Raw genomic sequence first — 19,580 nt, 5'->3', positions numbered from 1 at the left:
AGGCCTGTGGGATTCAAAGGCCATAGCAATTCTCCCTCCATTCTTTGTTCCTAGAAATCCAGGTTTGCATTTGTGGAGAAACAATCAAGGCCCTTCATTTTTCTCCTTAAGGCTTCAGACTCAGTATCATATAGTGTATAAGGGCCCCAAGACAAGAACTTGGTTCAAGTTCAACCTCTAACCTAGATTAGCTGTGTGACTCTGGACAAGTCCTTTAGCCAGGCAGTGCCCCCAGACACCTTAGACTTTACAGATGAGTTTTTAAATATGATCTTTGCCTTATTTCCCTCAAGTCTCAACTAAAATCCTGTCTTCTATAAGAAGCCTTTTCAAACCCCTATAATTCTAGTGCTTGAACTCTGCTGATTATGTCCAATATACACGTGTTTTATACATACACACATATATATGTGTGTGTATAGATGTCTAAACACGTGTGTGTATACCTATATATATCTATAGGTTATTTTTTTTAATCTGTACATAGCTGTTTGCACACTGCCTCCCTTATTAGATTATAAGACCCTTGAGGGCAGGAACTGTCTTTTGTTTGTATCCCTAGTCATATAATGCCTGGCACATAGTAGGTGCTTGATACATTTTTATTAACTCACTGACTGATGAAAAGAGGGTGTTTTCCACACTAATTAAATCAGAGATTTTGACTGGAGACCACCCCCCTTCCCACCAAAAAAGTTTGACACCTAAGCGTAGCCACACAAACCTGAAATTGTAGAAGCCAGGAATAATACAAATAACAACTCTTTAAGGGGTACAGAGTTCTGTTCCCAAAACAACCCTTTGAGAGATGTAGCATAGTAGTGTATAATAATTAATAATAATATTTATAATAGTAATAATAATAGCTAACATTTATACGGCACTTACTATGTGCCACATGCTGTGCTAAGCTTTACCTCCCAAATATCTCATGTAATAATAACCACTAACATTTGTGTGGTGCTTACTATGTGCCAGGTGCTCTATGCTAAGCACTTTACAAATATTTCATTTGATCCTCACAACAACCTAGGAGGTAGAGGTGCTAATTATTATCCTCATTCTACAGATGAGGAAACTGAGGAAAAAAGAGGTTAAGTGATTTGCCCATGGTCTGTATGTCAGCTACTGTATCTGATGTAGATTTGAACTCAGGTCTTCCTGACTCCAGGCCCAGCACTCCATCCACTGGGCCACCTAGTTACCTAGTATTATCCACAATTTATAGGTGAGGAAATGGAGACTGAGTGGTTAAGTGACTTGTTTGAGGGCTACATTAGTGACAGGCATAGGATTCAAACTCAGGTCTCTGAATTCCAAGTACAGTGCTTTCCCCACCATGCTAGGTCGTTTTAAGATAAAGGAGCACAGGGACAGTGAGGTGGAGCAGTGAATAGAGCACCAGCCCTGGAGTCAGGAGGACCTGAGTTCAAATCTAGCCTCAGACACTTGACACATTTACTAGCTGTGTGACCTTGGGCAAGCCACTTAACACTTAACCCTCCAAAAAGCAAAAAAAGAAAAGAAAGAAAGGAAAAAGAAAAGAAAAGAGCACAGCAGTAACAAAGCTCTTCACTCTAGACTTTCAGAATTATCTTTCAAGCTATCCGAGGCCTTGGAGACCAAGTCCAAAGCCCAGGGTTACACAGGGATAAAGATGCAGACCAATGGGAGTAAAGAGACTGGAGGAAGCTGCACAATGAGCCAGTGGCCCAGCAGGGACCAGGTCAGTGGAATCCCAGTCAAACCCTCCCATCATATATACTCCAGTTCAAAGACTGCTGAGGCACCAAAAAATAATAGATAGAGGGCAACCTCACAGTAAGAAAGCCCTGGGATCCAGGCCTGCCCCACATACCTCTCAGCAGGCTCAGCTAATTCTCCAGGCTAAGATCATGATTAGCAAAAAAGAAAAAAAAGCTGCTGACCTCATAAGGAGTTCCCTATATCAAACGAAATCACAGGTGTGAAATACACCTCGAGTAGTACTGCCGGATGGCCACGGAGGAGGGAGGGAGGAAGGGGAGAAAAAAGAAATTCACATGATAACTTTATTATATATTTAAAAGGAAAGGCAAGTTGTATTTGCAGTTTTATGTGTAATCTTTTTTTATTATGCTATGTTAATGGAAATGCTTGTTTTATTCCATAAAATGAAACAATTAAATTAAAATTTTTAGAAGTACAGGTACATACTTATATCTCCAGTGTACAACCCAGTACCCAGAAGACAGTAAGTGCATACTAAATGCTTTTTCACTCTTTCCTAAAGAGTTGGTGAACCAGTCTCAGCACTACACAAATCTACCCGCCTTTACAATCAAAGCTTGATTTAATGAATCTGATTACTAGTTAGCTGGAGAGTCAGGACTTGAAGCCAAGTTTCCTCCCGATTTCAGCCATACTCCTTTGTCTTAAGGGCACTTTGGCCCCCTCCCTTACCTTTGTCAAATATCTGGTATCGTGCCTTTATGTTACATAGAAATAAAGATGCAGACCAATGGAGGTAAAGACATTAGAGGAAGCTGCACAATTAGCCGCATATATACCTCTATCTCTTCTAGTAGAAGGTAAGCTCCTTGAGGGCAGGTCCTGCCACCTTTCACCTCTGTATCCTCTACACCTAGTGCATACTGGCACTCAGTTCATAGGATCAGAGATTTAAAGTAGGAAGGCATCTCAGAGGTAATCTAGCTCAACCTCTTCCTTTTACAGATAAGGACACTTGAATCCTACAAGGGTTAAGTGACTCCCTCCCACACCCCCCTAAAAAAAAGATCTGCCAAAATAAAGTAGTGGGTGATTATCTCCACTTTAAAGAGGCTCAGACATAAACTATTAGAGATGGAAAAGGTTTCAGAGATTATTAGTCCAACTCTCACATTTTACAAATAATAAGGTCACACAAGTGGTAAATGGTGGGACCAGTATTCAAACCTTAATCCTAACTCCAAATCTAACACTTTTCCAATTGTACTATTTAAAAAGAAAACAAACTCAAATCTGGGGTTTCATTTGGTGTAATTCCCAGTGAGGAATCTCCCTTCCCAATGCAGACGTAGTTCCACAGAGTTGCTTGCTGCCTCCACACGAGGCCAGGGTCATACAGAAGGCTCAAACCCAAGTCTTCTGGCTCTCTAGATACCATGCCATGCTGCTTGATATCTTATCTGACTGAATTGTATCCATACCTGGTACAGTATGACTTCTAACACCCCTTTCTCAAATTCATGTTTGTTACACTGTTCCTATCTATGCCAGAGATATACAGACAACAGACAGACCAAAGCATTTAAGTGCTCACTCTATGTATGGCAAGGCACGGTGTTAAGCAGAGAGGGAAAGACAGCTCAAAAGAGCTCAAATCATGTTTCTGTTGCCCGTCTGCATGACCTTGGGGAAGCTGCTTCCTCTTTTGGCTTCACTGTCTTCATCTGTAAAATAAGGTGATTAGACTAAGTCGTATGCTCACAGACTTCAACATAGAAGGAATTCTTACAGCCATCTAATCCTATGAAGTAATCCTTAGAAGCCTTCCTGGCTCACAATTCTATGCCACTTTCCTTTGTTTTAAAGGTTTTGCAAAAGGGTTTCAACAAAAGTTAAAAAGCAAAGGTAGAAAATCCTGGCTCCCACTCAGCAACTGATGAGTTGATGAGGCTGAACCCCCTTCTTCCACCGGGCATGTCAGTCTATATGTTTTGAAACTTACCTGCATGGTCACAGCCATAGGGAACAGGGGCTGCTGGTCCAGCCAGCTGCAAGGTTGAAAGGCAGTTATTTTTGGCTCTCGAGCCTGGAGGATCTGTTCTATCTCTGTCATAACACCAAGGGTAGCCATGGGCACTGGCTTGGGAACAGAGTAAGGTCGGCATGCAGGTAAGAAAAACCTTGATTTTAAGGGTTTTAACAAACAAGTGTGTACCTCTTGAAAAAAATGACTTACAAAAAAAGAATAAATTAGTGGATGACTATTTCCACTTTAAAGAAGTTCAGATGCAAACTATTAACACTGGAAGAGGTTTTAGAGATCATCCGTCCAATTCTCTAATTTTGTGAATAAAGAATAATATTAAGAGCTGACCTTGACATAATTGTGCACATCTACAAAGCTATAAGATAATAAGGTAGAGGGTGATAGTATGACAAAAGAGAAATCCAGACAAATGTCTCTCCCATGCCTGCCTCTGACATATATTGTCTGTGTGGTCCTGACTAAATCATTTAATCTCCCACTATCCAAGGAGCAGAAAGAGAGGGGGGAGAGAGGGAGGAAGGGAGGAATAGAGAGGGAGAGAGAGACAGAGAGACAGAGAGAGAGAGAGAGAGAGAGAGAGAGAGAGAGAGAGAGAGGCAGAGAGAGGGAGGGAGGGAGAGAGAGAGAAGAGAGAGGGAGGGAGGGAGAGGGAGAAAAAGAGAGACAGAGAGAGAAGAAAATGAAAGGAGAGATGGTGAGAGAAAGAGGGAGAAAGGGAGTAGGAAAGGTAGAGAGAGAAGGGGAAAGAGATGGAGGGGGAAAGAAAGAGAAGGGGAGAGAATGAGAGGAGGGAGAGATAGGGATGTAGACAGAGAGAGGGAGGGGGAGAGAGAAAGGGAGAAAATGAAAGAAAGGAGCGATGGGGAGAGAAAGAAGGAAAGGAGGAGGGGGAGAGAGAGAGAGAAAGGGGAAGAAAGCGAGGGAGAGAAAGAGAGAGAAGAGGGGAGAATGAAAGAAGGAGGGGGAGAAAGAGGGGTAAAGGAGAGAGGGAAAGAGAAAAAGAGAAAGATGGAGAGAGAAAAGGGGAAAAAGGGGAAAAGTGAAAGAGAACAGAAGGGAGGGAGGGAGAAAAAAAAGAATGAGAAAAGGGTGAAGAGAAGAAGGGAGGGAGAAAGAGTGAGAGAGAAGGGGAGAGAATGAGGAAGAGGGAGGAAGAGAGAGAAAGATTGGTATTTTTAAAGCACTTATACCCATTATCTCATTTGAGCCTCACTATGACCCTGCAGATTTGCCCAAGGTCACATGACTAATAAATAAATAAAAAACCAAAATTTTTTAAAAGCCGTCTTTCAAAAAGAATTCCATTACCAGGCTCGTTTTTAACAGCAAGCTCACTGTCTGTATTCAAGATTGGTTTCAATTTAAAAAAACCTTTTCTATGCAGCCAACTATTCAGAAATACATTTATTACATTTGGTATCAGTGTCCACAGATCCCTGCTCCACCAGAGCAATGAGTTCCCTGCTGATCTGACTCCTCCACACTTTTCCCCTCCTTCTCCCCCTCCCCCATAGGTCATTCTGTCCTTGACTGGTGTTCACTTCCATTCCTTTGTAGTTACCGATATTTAAAGTTATCCTTGTTTAGTCAATCGTCAAAGAAAGACAGGCTCAATTCTCCTAAGGAAGCAAAGAAGCCGCACCCCAGCTCTGTGGCCTTGGACCAGTTCCCTCACCGGCTGTCCTCAGTTTTCTAATCTGTAACGTTGGGGTAACACCTAATCTACAGAGTTACTTGCAGAATGACTATGGGGCTCAAATGTTCTGTAAAATGCAACAACTCTGAGTGAGGAATGAGGTTCATAAGGACTTATTTTTTTATGAAGAACTAATAAGTGACATGGAAGAACAAGTGGTTCCCTCCACCCCTAAATTCCAAAACGAAGGCCATCTATAAGACAAGATGTCAGTGAGAAAATAGGGCTCTGTGTTTAAGGATATGCACAGTGTCCCTGTAAACAGAACAGTGTTTCTAGAACTATGTTACATCACTCCTGACCGCTGGCAACCAACCTCAGAGGTATGACCAGCCTTTAGTCTATAAACAAGGAGTATTTGAAATTATTTCAAGACAAACAGTGAGTCTTAAAACAAAACTTAACTCATGACTAAAAAGTCTACTAAATGAAAAATGTGTATGTATGTGTGTGTAGTGTACACGTATGTACACACACATACACACATGCACAGTCTAGAATCAGAAGACCTGAGTTCAAATCCAGCCTCAGTTACTTCCTAGCTATGTGAACCTGGGCAAGTCACTTAACCTCTGTTTTCCTAGGTTTTCTCAACTGTAAAATGGGAATAAGACAAATACCTATCCCTCCAGGATTGTGTGAAGATCATATGAGATAATGTTGGTAAAGAACTTAGTATAATGCCTTGCAGACAGACACTATATAAATACTAGTTATCATCATCATCATCATCAAAAGCCTCAAAGGGAGCCTGGCATAGAAGCTAAAATAATGAGCTTGAAATCAGCAAGACTGAAGTCCAAACCCTGCCAAGGCCACTCACCCCGAGTGACGCTGGGAGCCTCTACTAAGTCAGGGACAGTTGTGATCTGCTAACCAGACATGGTCTCAAGAACCCTGTTGTAAGTCCCACTCACGGGACCCCCTGCTGAGGCCCAGGATTAAAGCCGGATCATTTAGAGAATTACAGATGTAGAACAGGAAGGAACCACTGAATCCAACCCCCTAATGTTAGTGATAGGGAAACTAAGTCCCAGGGATGGGAGGTGACTTGATCAGGTCAGATCTCATATGAAGCAAGGCATGAGGGGCGGTTAGGTGGCACAGTGAATAGAGCACCAGCCCTGGAGTCAGGAGGACCTGAGTTCAAATCCGACCTCAGACACTTAACACAAAAAGCAGCTGTGTGACCTTGGACAACTCACTTAACCCCAATTGCCCTCCAAATAAATAAATGAAGCGAGGCATGAACTGAGGTTTTCCTGACTCTAGTTCAGGCTTCAAATGAGATATGTGAAAAGGATACAGGTACACAGTAGATTCTTAATAAATGCTTGTTCGCTTCACTTCCTTACTATGCCATCTAGGTAGCTTTAAACATGTTCCCACTTAAAAAAAAAAAGTGAGTGGGAAGTCATACAACTCACTTTTAAAGGAATCACTCAGGGATATTTTTACTAGCTGAAATGAAAACAGCTTGCTGTTCTGGGGGCGGCCAGCATTTCCCTGGGGCGTCAGCAGTCTAGGTTCAATAGTCTAAGGCTGCCGTAAGAAAGCCAAGCTACACAGCAGTAGTTTCACTGTCCAGCTTGAGTGAAGATCCAACAGTCCACCCAACACAGTGGAGGAAAAGTCAGCTACTTTGTCCTAACTACAGCCTCATATCTTCACAAAACTATGGTTATTTAAAGGACCGACTAAAATCCTGACCGTCACATGAATGTTTGCTATATTCACATACCAATGTGTGCTCATCAAATGCCCTTTCTGGTGTGAGGGAGATCTGAGGTTAATTTTCCAATTTCTAAAAAGATCCATAAATTCAGGGACAGGCAGCTGGCTGAGTCAAAGCCTCAATCAACACCAGGTCAAATCAACACCAGGTCAAATCAACGTCAAATGTTAAAATACCTATTGTGTGCCTAGCCTTGTGCCAGGCACTATGGGGGGGGGGGGAGAGACAGGCAAGTTAAAGCAAATAAGAGAAGACAGGTTTTATATCTCTACTACCTGAGTTCTTGGGCAAGTCACTTTCCCCCTCTGAGATTAAGTTTACTTATCTATAAAATGAGAACAGGATCAGATAATATTTACATTCCTATCCTGCTTTAACTTTTATGACCCTTCAAGTCTTTGCCCCTGAAGAGCTCAGCACATAGGTAGATAAAACTGAGATAGTTAGCATAGCTCAACACAGAAATATATATTTATATATCTAAGTATATATCTATCTGTATATCTAAGTATATATATATGTGTGTGTGTGTGTGTGTGTGTGTGTGTGTGTGTGGATATATGTATATAAAACTGAAAATACAAGACAACAGAATTGAAAACGACTTATATTTATATAAGTTGCAAATTTCCAAAGCATGTTCACTTTCAATGGTCTTCTCTAACCTATTAAGAGTTATAATGAATACCATGTCGCTGGTATTTGGCATTATTACTCAGTTTTAGGTCTCTTGGTAAGCTCCCTGAAGGCAGGGGCTATGTCTTAAAATTCTTAAGACACAGCTTGATGTGGTTAAAAACAACATTCAGCTGGGCTGGGGTGGCTATATGGCACAGTGAATAGAGCACGGCACTGGCCCTGGAGTCAGGAGGACCCTTGTTCAAATTTGGCCTCAGACACAACACAAAAACTAGCTGTGTAACCTTGGGCAGGTCACTTAACCCCAATTGCCCTCCAAAAAGCAAGAAAAAAAAAAACCACATTCAGCTGGGCTTGATGGGGCATATCCTTGAACCCACCTACTAGGGAGGTTGTGGCTGGTGGGTCTATATCTTGGGAGTTGATCTGGCTCATCAGGCTGGCCATTAGATGTCCATACTAAGTACTTCATTAATATGGTGAGCGCCGGCCCCCCGCCCCCAAGCAGGGGCTACAGGGTTATCTAAAGAAAGGAAAACCAGCCTAGGATGGAATTAGAACAGGTCAAAGTTCCTCCGTCAATCAGCAATGGAACTGGCCAGTGAGTAATTCTTGTGCCTCCAGCCTAGGTAAGATGGTGGAAACTGGTCTTTTTTAAATGAATAAATGAATGAAGGAGTGAAATAAAAAAACATTTGACTTCTCTACCTTGTAGAATATAAGACTGTTGAGGGCAGGGAATGTTACCTTTTTGGTTTTGTACTTACTGTATACAGTACCTGGCCCTTACTTAGTAAGAATACTAAATATACTGTCAGGGTCAATATGCTGGTTTTGAGCTTTTTTCCCCTTTTTCCTTTTTAATCTTTGTTTTGAAGGAAGACACACTGATTGGCTAGGAAGAATATCTGCAGAAAAAAATTTTATGTAAAAACAAAAGGCATCAATGGGAAAAAAAAGTTGTGGTTCTTATATGCAGACAGATGTGAATTCTGAGAATTACCTCCCTACTCAACCACTGAGACTAGTAGATTCTACATGATAAAATGCTTGTTCAGTTAAACTGTTTTCAGACTCTTAGTGACCATGTGCAAGTAATCTCTAGGGGCTCTGTTTTTCAAAACAATAAAATGGGGGTGATACCTGCACCACCTCAAAAGATAAAGAGAAAAATACTTCAAGTGAGCCTTCCATGGAAATGTGTGCTATTAAAAGAGCAAATACCAGAGTTTGTACAAGCATGAGATAAAGCTTCTCCAATCTGAACAAACTTCAAGCAGAGAGGCCCAACAGGTGCAGGGGGAAATCTGAAAATGTGTGAAGACATAACTTTTTGTTCTAATGGCCCAAAAGTGAGAAAAAGTGAGAAAAAGAAGAAGCCCATACATAAGCCCAGCCTTCTTAATGGAAGATTTTGTTATGCAAATGGACTGGTATGTACTAATTGCTGTAAATGACTCTAATGACTTTATTTGCAGTTTATACAAGGGCATAAATAGGCCTTAATTAAAGGCATTATTTTTGTCCCGGCTAGACCTGCATCATGCTGCCAATTCTGCCCATCTATAAGAAGAGAGATGAGTATCCTGTATGGACTCCTTTACATTGGCTGAAGAAAGAAAAATATTAAGTCTCATCTCAGGCTGACCATAATATAGAAAGGGCCCTGAAATTCAGAGGATGTGTCCAGATGCATTGGTGGGAGGGGAGGGAATCCTAGGGAGGAAAGGAGTCTTACTAATGGATGGGTTCCTCCAGCAATACATTTCACCCACAGCAGCCCGGGGTTACAATAGGGCTTTGTTTGTACTGGTAAGCCTTGCCAAGGCTATTTCTCAGACATCAGTCTCTAGGCCAGTGGCAGTCAGGTCCCATCTTTAACACTGGGGGGCTTGGAGAACTGGATCTGGCTACTTTCAGTTAAAAGGGACAGTATGGAAAAACTGGAATGTAGAAAAGAAAAGGACACAAATGGAGGCTATCTCAGAGATACCTTCTTACCTCCAACCATTACTCACTTTACATCCCTGAAAAACATTAAGTTTTTCTAGGCCTTTGTTAACAGTTATGGAAATCAATCAACCCATAAGCATTTATGAAGTGCTTACTGTGTGCCAGGAACTGAGTTAAATATTGGGGATCCAAAGACAACAATGAAGCAGCCCCTGCCCTCAAGAAACGTATATTCTTCAGCAGAATGGTAACTAGCAATTCAAACTCTTGGGACAAACAGGCCAAAACGAGCCTTCCAGGGGCAAACTAGGGGAAAAAATCTCAAGCAGAAGACCTCCGCGGGATCCCAAGGCCCTGTGGGGGAAGAGACCCCAGGACACTGTTCCTGGAGGAAAAACTGGGAGGTGGCTGATGGGGAGTCTGCTTGACAGGGCCAGGCTGTGCCCAGGAAGAGTTAACCTGGGGTGTAGTTAGGTCTGATATTTCAACTAATAATTTTAAGGAAGTACTAACTAAGCTGAGTAGTTTCTATTTGCTGAAGGAATACAAAAGATGTCAGCACCCTCCAAATTTCAGCAACCTGAAACAAAACCCCAGTCATGTCTCTCTAGTTACTGCTCTGAATGGATGGAATATGGATTTTTACCTTTACTATTGGAAACTCTCCAAACTTCCTCCTGCTTTCTTCCTTGAAGGGTGGTCTTTATAAATATGAATATTCACTTTTTATTGTTCTCTGAGCAATCACCCTCTCTATACTACACTTTCTACCTCCACCAATGGTCCTACTATGCCTTTATTAATGTTTAAAAAGCATTGTGGAACCTTTGGATAAAAAATGACATTGACATTTTTTTTTCTCTTCAATGTCCTTCTATCTCCATCAGAGCTGCAGAGGAACCTGTGAACCTATTTGATGCTACAAAGACTTGATGGATATAAATATATATATATATATGTATACACAAGAGGTTATTATCTATCACATTATTTGCATCTATATAGATAAATACACACACACACACACACACATATATATATACATATGTTATATGTAATGCACATATATAATGACTTTAACCATGGGAAAAAACTGAAATTATGTAACTAAGGTGGGCTCCATAGAGAATTGAGAAAAGGTATTTTTATCTTCACTGCAGAATTTAGGAAGTTTGACTGCAGAATACTGAATATGCTGTCAGAAGGGGTTGATGTATTGGGGTTTCCTTTCCCTTTTTTAATCTTTGTTAAAAGGGAAGACACTATAGATGGTGGGTAGGGATATGTGCAGAAAAACAAATGTAAATAATAATAAAGGCATCAATTTTTTAAAAGTCTTGGTTTTTATGAGCAGACAGATGGAAATTCTGAGACACCATTACCTCCCCACTCATTTCCTATCATTATTCTATTTTCTCCCAAGTAACTGCAGACAAAGAGGTTCAAAGGAAGATGGGGAAAATCAAGGATTGTGCAACTCTGGGTGTAAAGCTAAGAGAAGGTAGCAAGAGGACACAGTTAACAGAGAGAGAATATTTAGAGGTAGGTCTTATTAACTATCAGAAACCATCTAACAATCCCATGATTTTGTTTTATAGATGATGGACCTAAAACCCAGAAGTGAAGAGTCTTTCCCAGGGTCACACATCTTGTCAGTGGCAAAAGCAGGATTGGAACTCGGGGCGTGTTTCCCACCCAACCCAAATCACCATACTTCTAAAGAAAGAAACTATTATCCATTTGCTACTCTGGTCATCTTTTCCTTTATGCCCCTTATAAATAAAATCTTCCTTAATATTTTCATTTCAAAACATTCCTGTTTCCTTCCTGGTTAATTGTTTGGCTCTTCAAAGAGAAAAAACAAAACAAAGGAAATTAAGCAAACACTGAGAAATGTCTTTAATTTAAGATGAGCTCAGGAAGGGTCCTAGGCCACCACAGAGATCTCCCTCTGCCCTGCCCCAGATATGGGTGTGTACAGTCAATATTCCTTAGAATGACTTTAGGATCAAGAAATCAGGCTTCAGAAAGGCTGGCTTCTTCTGGGAAAAAGAAAAAGGTAAGAAGAAAGGAGCCACAGAGGAATACCAGTCCATTTCCAAGACACTATCTGTACTAAAGTGCTACAGGAAAATATTATCTGTTTTTCTACCTTGTAACTGACCACTGCTCTGGGGGTAATGCCAAAAATTATCTGACAACTGGCAGCAGCAGCAAAGTGCTGGCCTTATCTAAAGATGATGCTACTGACCCACTGTCAACAGGGCACAGGCACTCTGGGGATGTTTCTTCAGTTGTGGTGATGGGATTGGCCTCGCTGAACCAGCCCCACTTGCCAGCCTGGCTCCTCCTGGGCAGAAGAACTCAAATTTGGGAGACAGGTCTGGTGACTTAAAAGGCACCAAGTCTACAGGTATGGAATGTGGGGGAGTGGAAAGAATGCCAGCCTGGGTGTCGTGGAGACCCAAGTCCTTTTGGGGATTTTAGGCATTAAAGGTCTCTTTAGGCCTCCATTTCTTCATCTATCTTGACACTTACCTCTTTGACCACAGGCAGGTCATCGTGGTATATGTAAGAGATAAACACAAGATCTGGAATCTTGGCCTTGAATCCTGGCTCTGATACTAAACGCATCACCCTCTAAAAGGCCAAATCACTTCCCCTCCTTCCTGGTGGGCCTCAATCTCCTCATCTTTATTCAGAGATTCTATTATAAGGTCTAAATGATTTCTAAAGTCCCTTCTAGCACTAATATTCTGTGACCCAAAGTTTATCTCGACCATCCAAACAAGCTCTTGCTGTTTTACTGTATATGGAACTATGAGATATCAAATTGGCAACCTCTGTTTTCACCATATGAAGCAGAAACCAATTTTCTATTAGCATTCCTTTCTCACCTGGCCCTCCCAAGACCTTTCCTTGTTCTCAAGGGCTGCTTATTTGGCTTGAGAAGAATCCCTTGGGTATAAAGAATAAGATGGAGGAAGTAAACATTAACATGGGGGTGTAGCCAGAAGCTAATTAATCTCCGAGTTAAATAGACATGAGTATTCATCCCAACTGGAATTCATTTGCTAACACGGGGTTCTTATATCCCTACCCCATTATAAATACTCCCTTTGGAGAAAAAGGGTGTGTCTGTGACAAAATCACACTGTTATAAAGATGCATTTTCTTTATATTTAATAAACTACAATGGAGTTGGAAGGCACTGATCTGAGAGGCAGAGGCAGCTAAGTTGTGCAAGGTACAGAGAGCTGGCCTCAAGTTAGGAAGCTGTCGTTCAGTCATTTTTCAGTCGGGTCTGACTCTTCATGACCCCATTTGGGATTTTCCTGGAATAGATACTGGAGTGGTTTGCCTTTTCCTTCTCCAGCTCATTTTACAGATGAGGAAACGAGGGTAAACGGGGTTAAGTGACTTGCCCAGCCTCACATAGCTAGTGCCTGAGGCCACATTTGAACTCAGGTCTTCCTGACTCCAGGCTCAGCCCTCTATCCACTGTACCACCTCAATGCCTAGAGCCAGACAGATCTGAGTTCAAATTTTGCCTCAGTCAGAGATGTGACCCTAAACCCAATGGCCTCAGTTTCCTTATCTGTAAAATATATAGCACCTACTTCAAAGGGTTGCTGTGAGAACCAAATGAGATAATATTTATAAAGCTCTCTGCAAATCTTAAAGCGCTATATTAATACAAGCTATTACCAACATCATTGTCGGGTGACAGTCTTAGCATACAGGCAAGTAGAGCATTCTTAGAAAAATTGTGCTCACCTTATTGAGAACCACACAATTCACCAGAACTATAAAGGGATTCATTAATCCTAAATGAGATTTATACAAAGATCTCCCTCAGATATTTCAGTGCATCTCTCATACGCTTCAGCCTTTGATCTCATACTTCTGTTAATGTGAGATGCCTCAGAGGGAGACAACTGGACTTAATGATTCCACATTTCAATCAACAAGCATTTATTAAGCACCTATGATGAGCCAGGCTTTACACTAGGTACTAGGGATATAGACATATGAAGCAGTCCCCACCCTCAAGAAGCTAACATTATATCATGGAAACAACTTCTAAAAAAAAAAAAAAAACCCAAGGTAATTTGGAGAAGGCATTAACACAGCTGTAGGGAAAGGGGAGTGGGGATCAGGAAAAATCTCACACCCAACAGTTACGCTTGAACTGAGCTTTGAAGAAAATTAGGATTACAGAGAGGTAGAGTGAGGACAGAATCTGTTCCAGGCATGGGGATGGGGCCTGCAGCCAGCAGCACAAAATCCCCATTTAACAGATGGGGAAGTTGAGGCTGAGGGAGTATTAAGACATTTAACCCCATGGGCCTCAATTTCCTTATCTGCAAAATGAGGAAGATGAATTAGATGACCTGTGATGTCCCTTCCAACTCTAGGTCTCTGATCCCATGACTCTAAGTTTACAGCCTAAGTACAAGCCTTCTGAGGTCATCTAGGTCATCCCACAGCCAGTAACCTCAGAGACCACTCCAGAGGCCTCAATGTCTTTTCTTCTTTCCAAATACCTCCAAGAAAGGGGATCCTATAGTCAGCTTCTATATCTGGTTCCAATCTCACATTTCCCCTCACAAAACACTTCAAATAAATTCTCTTTATTTACACACCCTTCTTCACCTTCCAAACAACCAGACCAAACCCTGGGAGCAACGGTCCAAACTAGGAGGTGCCACTTAAGTGGGAACCCCCCAAGGACTACACTTTGGTCCCACCAGCAAAGGATGAAATCATGCACCCATGATGGGCAAAATCCTCAGAGTCTTTAAACAAAGGGCTAACTTAACTCCACTCCACTGTCATTCAGCGGTTTCAGACTTAACCCTCCTTTCTCTAACACCACTCTTCTCCCATTCATTCATTCTCCTTCTCCATCCACAAGTAATATGTCGCAGCCACCAAGCTCACAAAAGTGGTACAATTCCTGTCCTCAACAAGTTTACATTCTAAGTCACCAGAGTAAGTTATATCATCAGTGACTGACAACTGATCATACAGTTCAGTATGACTGAGGAAGGGAGGGAAATCAGGAAAATCACTGCAGCTTCATCTCTGTGACATTAATACACTATTTAGAACCCAACATGCTTTTTTATACAAATAAGGATATTAAGGCTGCAGAGCCTTACTAGATGATAAGTAATGAAATAAAAACAAAGTTTAGATAAGATATAAACCTCTGTCCTCATAGAGCTCTATGGTCTATTAAAAGAATGAGAAACCCAAAAGAAATAACTATGATAGATAAAATGTTCAGAGTTACATGATAAAGTACTAACATGAGGTTTAAAAGGAGGAAGGTTTTTATCAATTAAGGGAAAATCAAGGAAGGGACACGTAGGTATCACTTGACCTAAAGACTGGTAGGAATTCAAGAGGTGAAGACAGAGGGGAAGGGTGTCACAGACATTGGCAATGGTGAAGGAAAGGCTTTGGGTAAAAATAATAATTTTAAAGAATAAGAAAAGTCGTTAGCAAACAATAACAAAGGACAGTTCTTTAAGACTTGGGGAAAATCTCCAATTCCACACCCTCCACAATCATGCTTTCCCATTACAGAGATCTGAATCCAGATGGAATGGGACCCTTGAGAGGATAAGGTACAATGTATGCAGACAGTCTCAGGGGAAGCATCTTCCCACCATCATATCATGCCTGCCCCACCCTGAGCTGCCCTGAGACACTGACTGCCTAGGCAGGGCAACCCACCTAACATCTCCAGTTCTAACCTTCTAAAGTAAGATGTGCAGAAATTGCAGAGCCTAGGTTAAGTACTCATTGAGGACTCTCAGAGAATTCAAGACAATTCAGCAATGTTTTTTTAATGTGCCAGATACCAGGCTAGGCACTGGGCACACAGTCCCTGCCCCCTAAGCGTTTACAGTCTAATGAGTGAGATACAGCATGTTTTGCACAGATTAGTATGAGACAAAGTAGGATGTGATAAGCAGAAAGGACAATTCCAGACAAAATGCTAGATTTCTTTTGGGGGGCAAGGGGGAATAGAGTGAATTTTCAGTTTAGACAATCATGAAGGTTTCACACCTAAGCTGGTTCTTGAAGGAAGACAAGTCTATTAACAGGTGAGCTTCGAAGAGAATATATTCTAATTTGGTGGAAATGGCCTATGAGACATTACTGAGGCATTAGTTCAGGACAAAACTGGGTGACAGACATTAAGCCAGGTGGGATGGCGGTTGAAGGATAGAGTTATAAAGAGCAGTGATGGGTAATAAGGCTAGAAAAGTAGGCTGGAGTCAGACTATGAGGAGTCAGTCTTAAATGACAGCTTAAGGAATAAAAAATAATGAACTTCTAGAAATCAAACCTCTCAAAGCACCAACCCCAAACTTCTAGGCCTCTGATGAATGGGTTCCACACCAACAGCCTGGGAAATTGGCTCCCAGGCTGGCAAAAATCAGTCACCATGCCTAACTTCAGGGCTATCATAACTTCAGGGCTATCATTCCTTGTCCCCAGGGAGGTGGCTTCATTCCCAGGGTCTGTGGCCAGGAGAGCAGCAGAAAGAAAAAAGGATGGAAACCGGGTGGCACAAATGTCACTTTGGTCCAAATAATGGGGGAGGGGATACAGAAGCAAGGGGAGTCAAGGAGCTGGCAGAGAACGTTGGGAGAATGAGTTCAAAAAAAACTGCACCCATTTCACTGAGAGCCTTTGGATGTTGAGGGTGGAGCTGGCTTTGAAGAAAATTAGCACAGAAGCTAAATCCAAATCTCTTCATCATATTCTGAAAAATATTTTTGGGGTCAGTATGGAATAAAATCTATTGGAAGGGTGTGTCTAGTCTTCTCCCAGGGATTTCTGTGTTTGTAAGACAGTTTTTAAATGCTGGTCAATACAAGTATATAACCTATAGTAATACAGGTTATACACACATATACACCTACATATAAAACATTTTTTTTTAAAAAATCCTTTTTACATGGCGCTCTTCCTTTTTCTGAAAAGCAAACACAAAACAGGAAAAACGATTTTTTAGAGGAACATCACTTGCCTTTTGAGACCAGCATCCAACCCTTTATTTTCTTCATCTAACAATGACCATTTAACAACTATTGCTTTAGCTTTGGCTTTACAGACATCCTTGACACATTATAATATAAAACTTGCCCAGTCCTGAATCCCACAGACTCTACTGAGGCAAAAGGACTAAATGCAAACTCATAGCTGGGGCTACATCTCAAGGAGGAAATGTCTGGACAGAGTCAAACCCGAACCCCACCCATGTGTGTTCCACTCAAAGACAAGGCACCCCCTACTAAAACCTTTTCATCTTTCCTCAGAGGTGTCATGAATGGTGGCCCTGGGAGTGGGTGGGGCCTTCCATGCGACCACACTGGTCAGAGCCCACAGGAAAAATCACCCTGGCTCTTGGATTGGCCAAACCTAATAATTACAGATGTGCTATCTATTCCAAGTACCAGAATGAGTAGGGAGAACGATGTACTGTGTGTGTAAAGCTCTGCAATGTATGAATGCATATATGAATCATGAGCCAGCACATACATGTAACATCTCAAAAGAAAGCAGTCCTTTCCTGGGTACTGCAAAGATTAAAACTGGGAACAGAGGTTATGTCCCAATTACCTTCATTTTTCAGCGATTCAAGGATGTCTTCTACAATGCTTATTCGGCAGAGACATCAACTTGAGTAAGAAAAAATCGCCTAAGACTACACACCCCCTAATATTTCTGAATTATTTCAGTTAAGCGATGCTGGCAAAGGTAGAAAGGAAAAAAGCTTCGATTATTTCAAGCTTAGGCAGAAACCTCAATGAGTTTTCCCAAGGACAAGCTAGACCTTCAGTAAGGTGTCGGTGAAGGCACTGGAGCCCACAGCAAAGGATTGATGCCTCCTCTGGCGGGGACCCATTACAATTCAAATAAGGCATGAACACAGATAAAAGGTAATACGGGTGTCAAAGAAGTCGGTGGCATTTCACACATGGCCACCATTACTTAAGGGGGATACAGGCACAGTGGCAAACGGGACCCTCCCAAAACCAGTGTGCTTTCGTGAAATTAATTAGCTGAGAACAGGTAGCACATCTGCAAAGCCATTTCTGGTGCCGGGGTTTATCACTTCCTTTGTTCGCCTTGCAAAGATGGAGTAGACAACCAATTCCCCCCAGTCCACACCCCATCCCACAAAGGTTTAATTGAATTCATTGGAAACAAAGCGCAGCTGCATTTCTTGCCTCTCAAACCAGAAACAAATAATAGGAAAAATCCTGGTCCGCTGGAGCCCAGGAGGCTCGCCCTACTATCACAATACTCTGTTTTCCTCGAATCCAGGATAAAGCAGGGGTGGGGGCCATGTTTCTGAGGATGGGCACGGCCCACACCTCCCGGAGGTGCAGATACCATACCTGACTCTTGCGTCCACCACCCCGCCCTGGCCACACGCCCCGGCCACTACCCTTCTGCACACAAAGCTGGATGCACCGCTGCACACAGGACGACAAATTCAAATCCTGGGTTTAAAAAACAAAAAATAACACCACCCCCCCCGCGCGCGCCGCCCGCTCGGGTCTTCTTAAATTATGACTGATTTAAAATAATGCGCGGTTAGCGCTCCGGGCTGGGAGCAGAGAAATCCGGTTCCTATTTTGTCCGCGTTTGTTCCAGCCCGGCACATGACGCACCAAAACATGCAGCAGAGGGAAGGGGGGAAGAAGAGGGCCGTGCAAAGGGGAAGAAAGTTGAAGGCGACTTCATCCTCCAAGGCTGGGGCAGGACCCGGGTGGGGCTCCCCCGCCCCCCAACTCCTTGGCCTCGCGCTTCAAGGAAGCTCGGCAACCTTCCAAGCTTCGAGGGTGTTACCAGAACCGCCGCCACCCCGCTCCGACCTCGAGGCCATCGGACCCGCAGTCGTCCAACCGCCCACCCCTAAACCCAACCGGGGCTCCGGAGCGCAGAGCGGTCCGCTGTCTGGCGCAGAGTTCCTGGAAGGGCTGCCCCGAGCCGCTCCTTCACTAGGTTATCACTGCCATCATCCCCGTGATTTTTTGCTTTTCGCCCCCCGCCCCTGCCCGGCCCCCCTTTTCTCAGCTTCACTCTCTGCTGTGCCCCGGGGCCACGAGCAGCCACTGGCCCCGCACCAAGCCAGAGGCAGGGGAGGAAGGAAGGGGAAGGGGAGGAGGCGGTGGCGCTGGGGCCGGGAGCCGGGGCTCACCGTGATGCGGGGGATGTTCTTCTTGCCCTGGTAGGACATGGTGGCTGGGGCTGGTGCTGCACGGGCGGCTGCCTCTCCGGCTCCGGCTGCTCGCACCCCCGCCCGGAGATCAGGTGAAGAGAGTGGTGCGCTCGCTAGCTCCCTCGCTGGCTGGCCGCGGCCGCCGCCTTCTCCTCCCCCTCCGCTCTCCTCTGCCCGCCCCCTGCCGGGTGGCCGCTGCCGCCGCCCGAGAGACAATAGCAGCCCGCTCCCTGCGCCCCTTTCACCCCCACCCCACACTTCTCTCCCTCTTTTTTTTTTTTTGCTGGGACCCAGCGAGGCGAGAATGGCCGGTCCGACTCCTCCCTCCTCTTCGCCCTCTCCTCTGATGATTTTCCTCCCTTTGCCTTATTGCATCTGCCTCACCCAGTTTTTCTTTTTGTGTGTGTGTGTGTGCAAGCGAGTGCGTGAGCGAGGCACCTTGGTGGCCGCCAGGGGGCGCAAGACGCGACGGGCACGGGCGGACCGCGAAGAAAACGAAGGTGGGGTGGAGTGGGGTGGTGCTGGTCGCGCAGGCTGGGGGCGGGGG

The 19,580-nt window shown here is 43.4% G+C and overlaps 1 protein-coding gene across 1 annotated transcript in view; it reads right to left on the bottom strand.

Moving 5' to 3' along the window:
• The window catches only part of DPYSL3 (dihydropyrimidinase like 3), an 83,829-nt gene extending 64,635 nt beyond the window's left edge, over positions 1 to 19,194 (bottom strand). Inside the window, exon 1 of the mRNA XM_069102655.1 lies at positions 19,013 to 19,194. Coding sequence (XP_068958756.1) covers positions 19,013 to 19,051 — 39 coding nt within the window. The 5' untranslated portion in view covers positions 19,052 to 19,194. The remainder of the gene's footprint in view (positions 1 to 19,012) is intronic.
• Positions 19,195 to 19,580: the final 386 nt, after the last annotated feature.

Source organism: Petaurus breviceps, unplaced genomic scaffold (assembly GCF_028583685.1).
Source record: "Petaurus breviceps papuanus isolate PSGF00001 unplaced genomic scaffold, PetGlider_PUasm1.0 551, whole genome shotgun sequence".
Taxonomy (NCBI): Eukaryota; Metazoa; Chordata; class Mammalia; order Diprotodontia; family Petauridae; genus Petaurus; species Petaurus breviceps.
The sequence above is the reverse complement of the archived record's forward strand: the minus strand, read 5'-3'. Positions and strand labels throughout refer to the sequence as shown.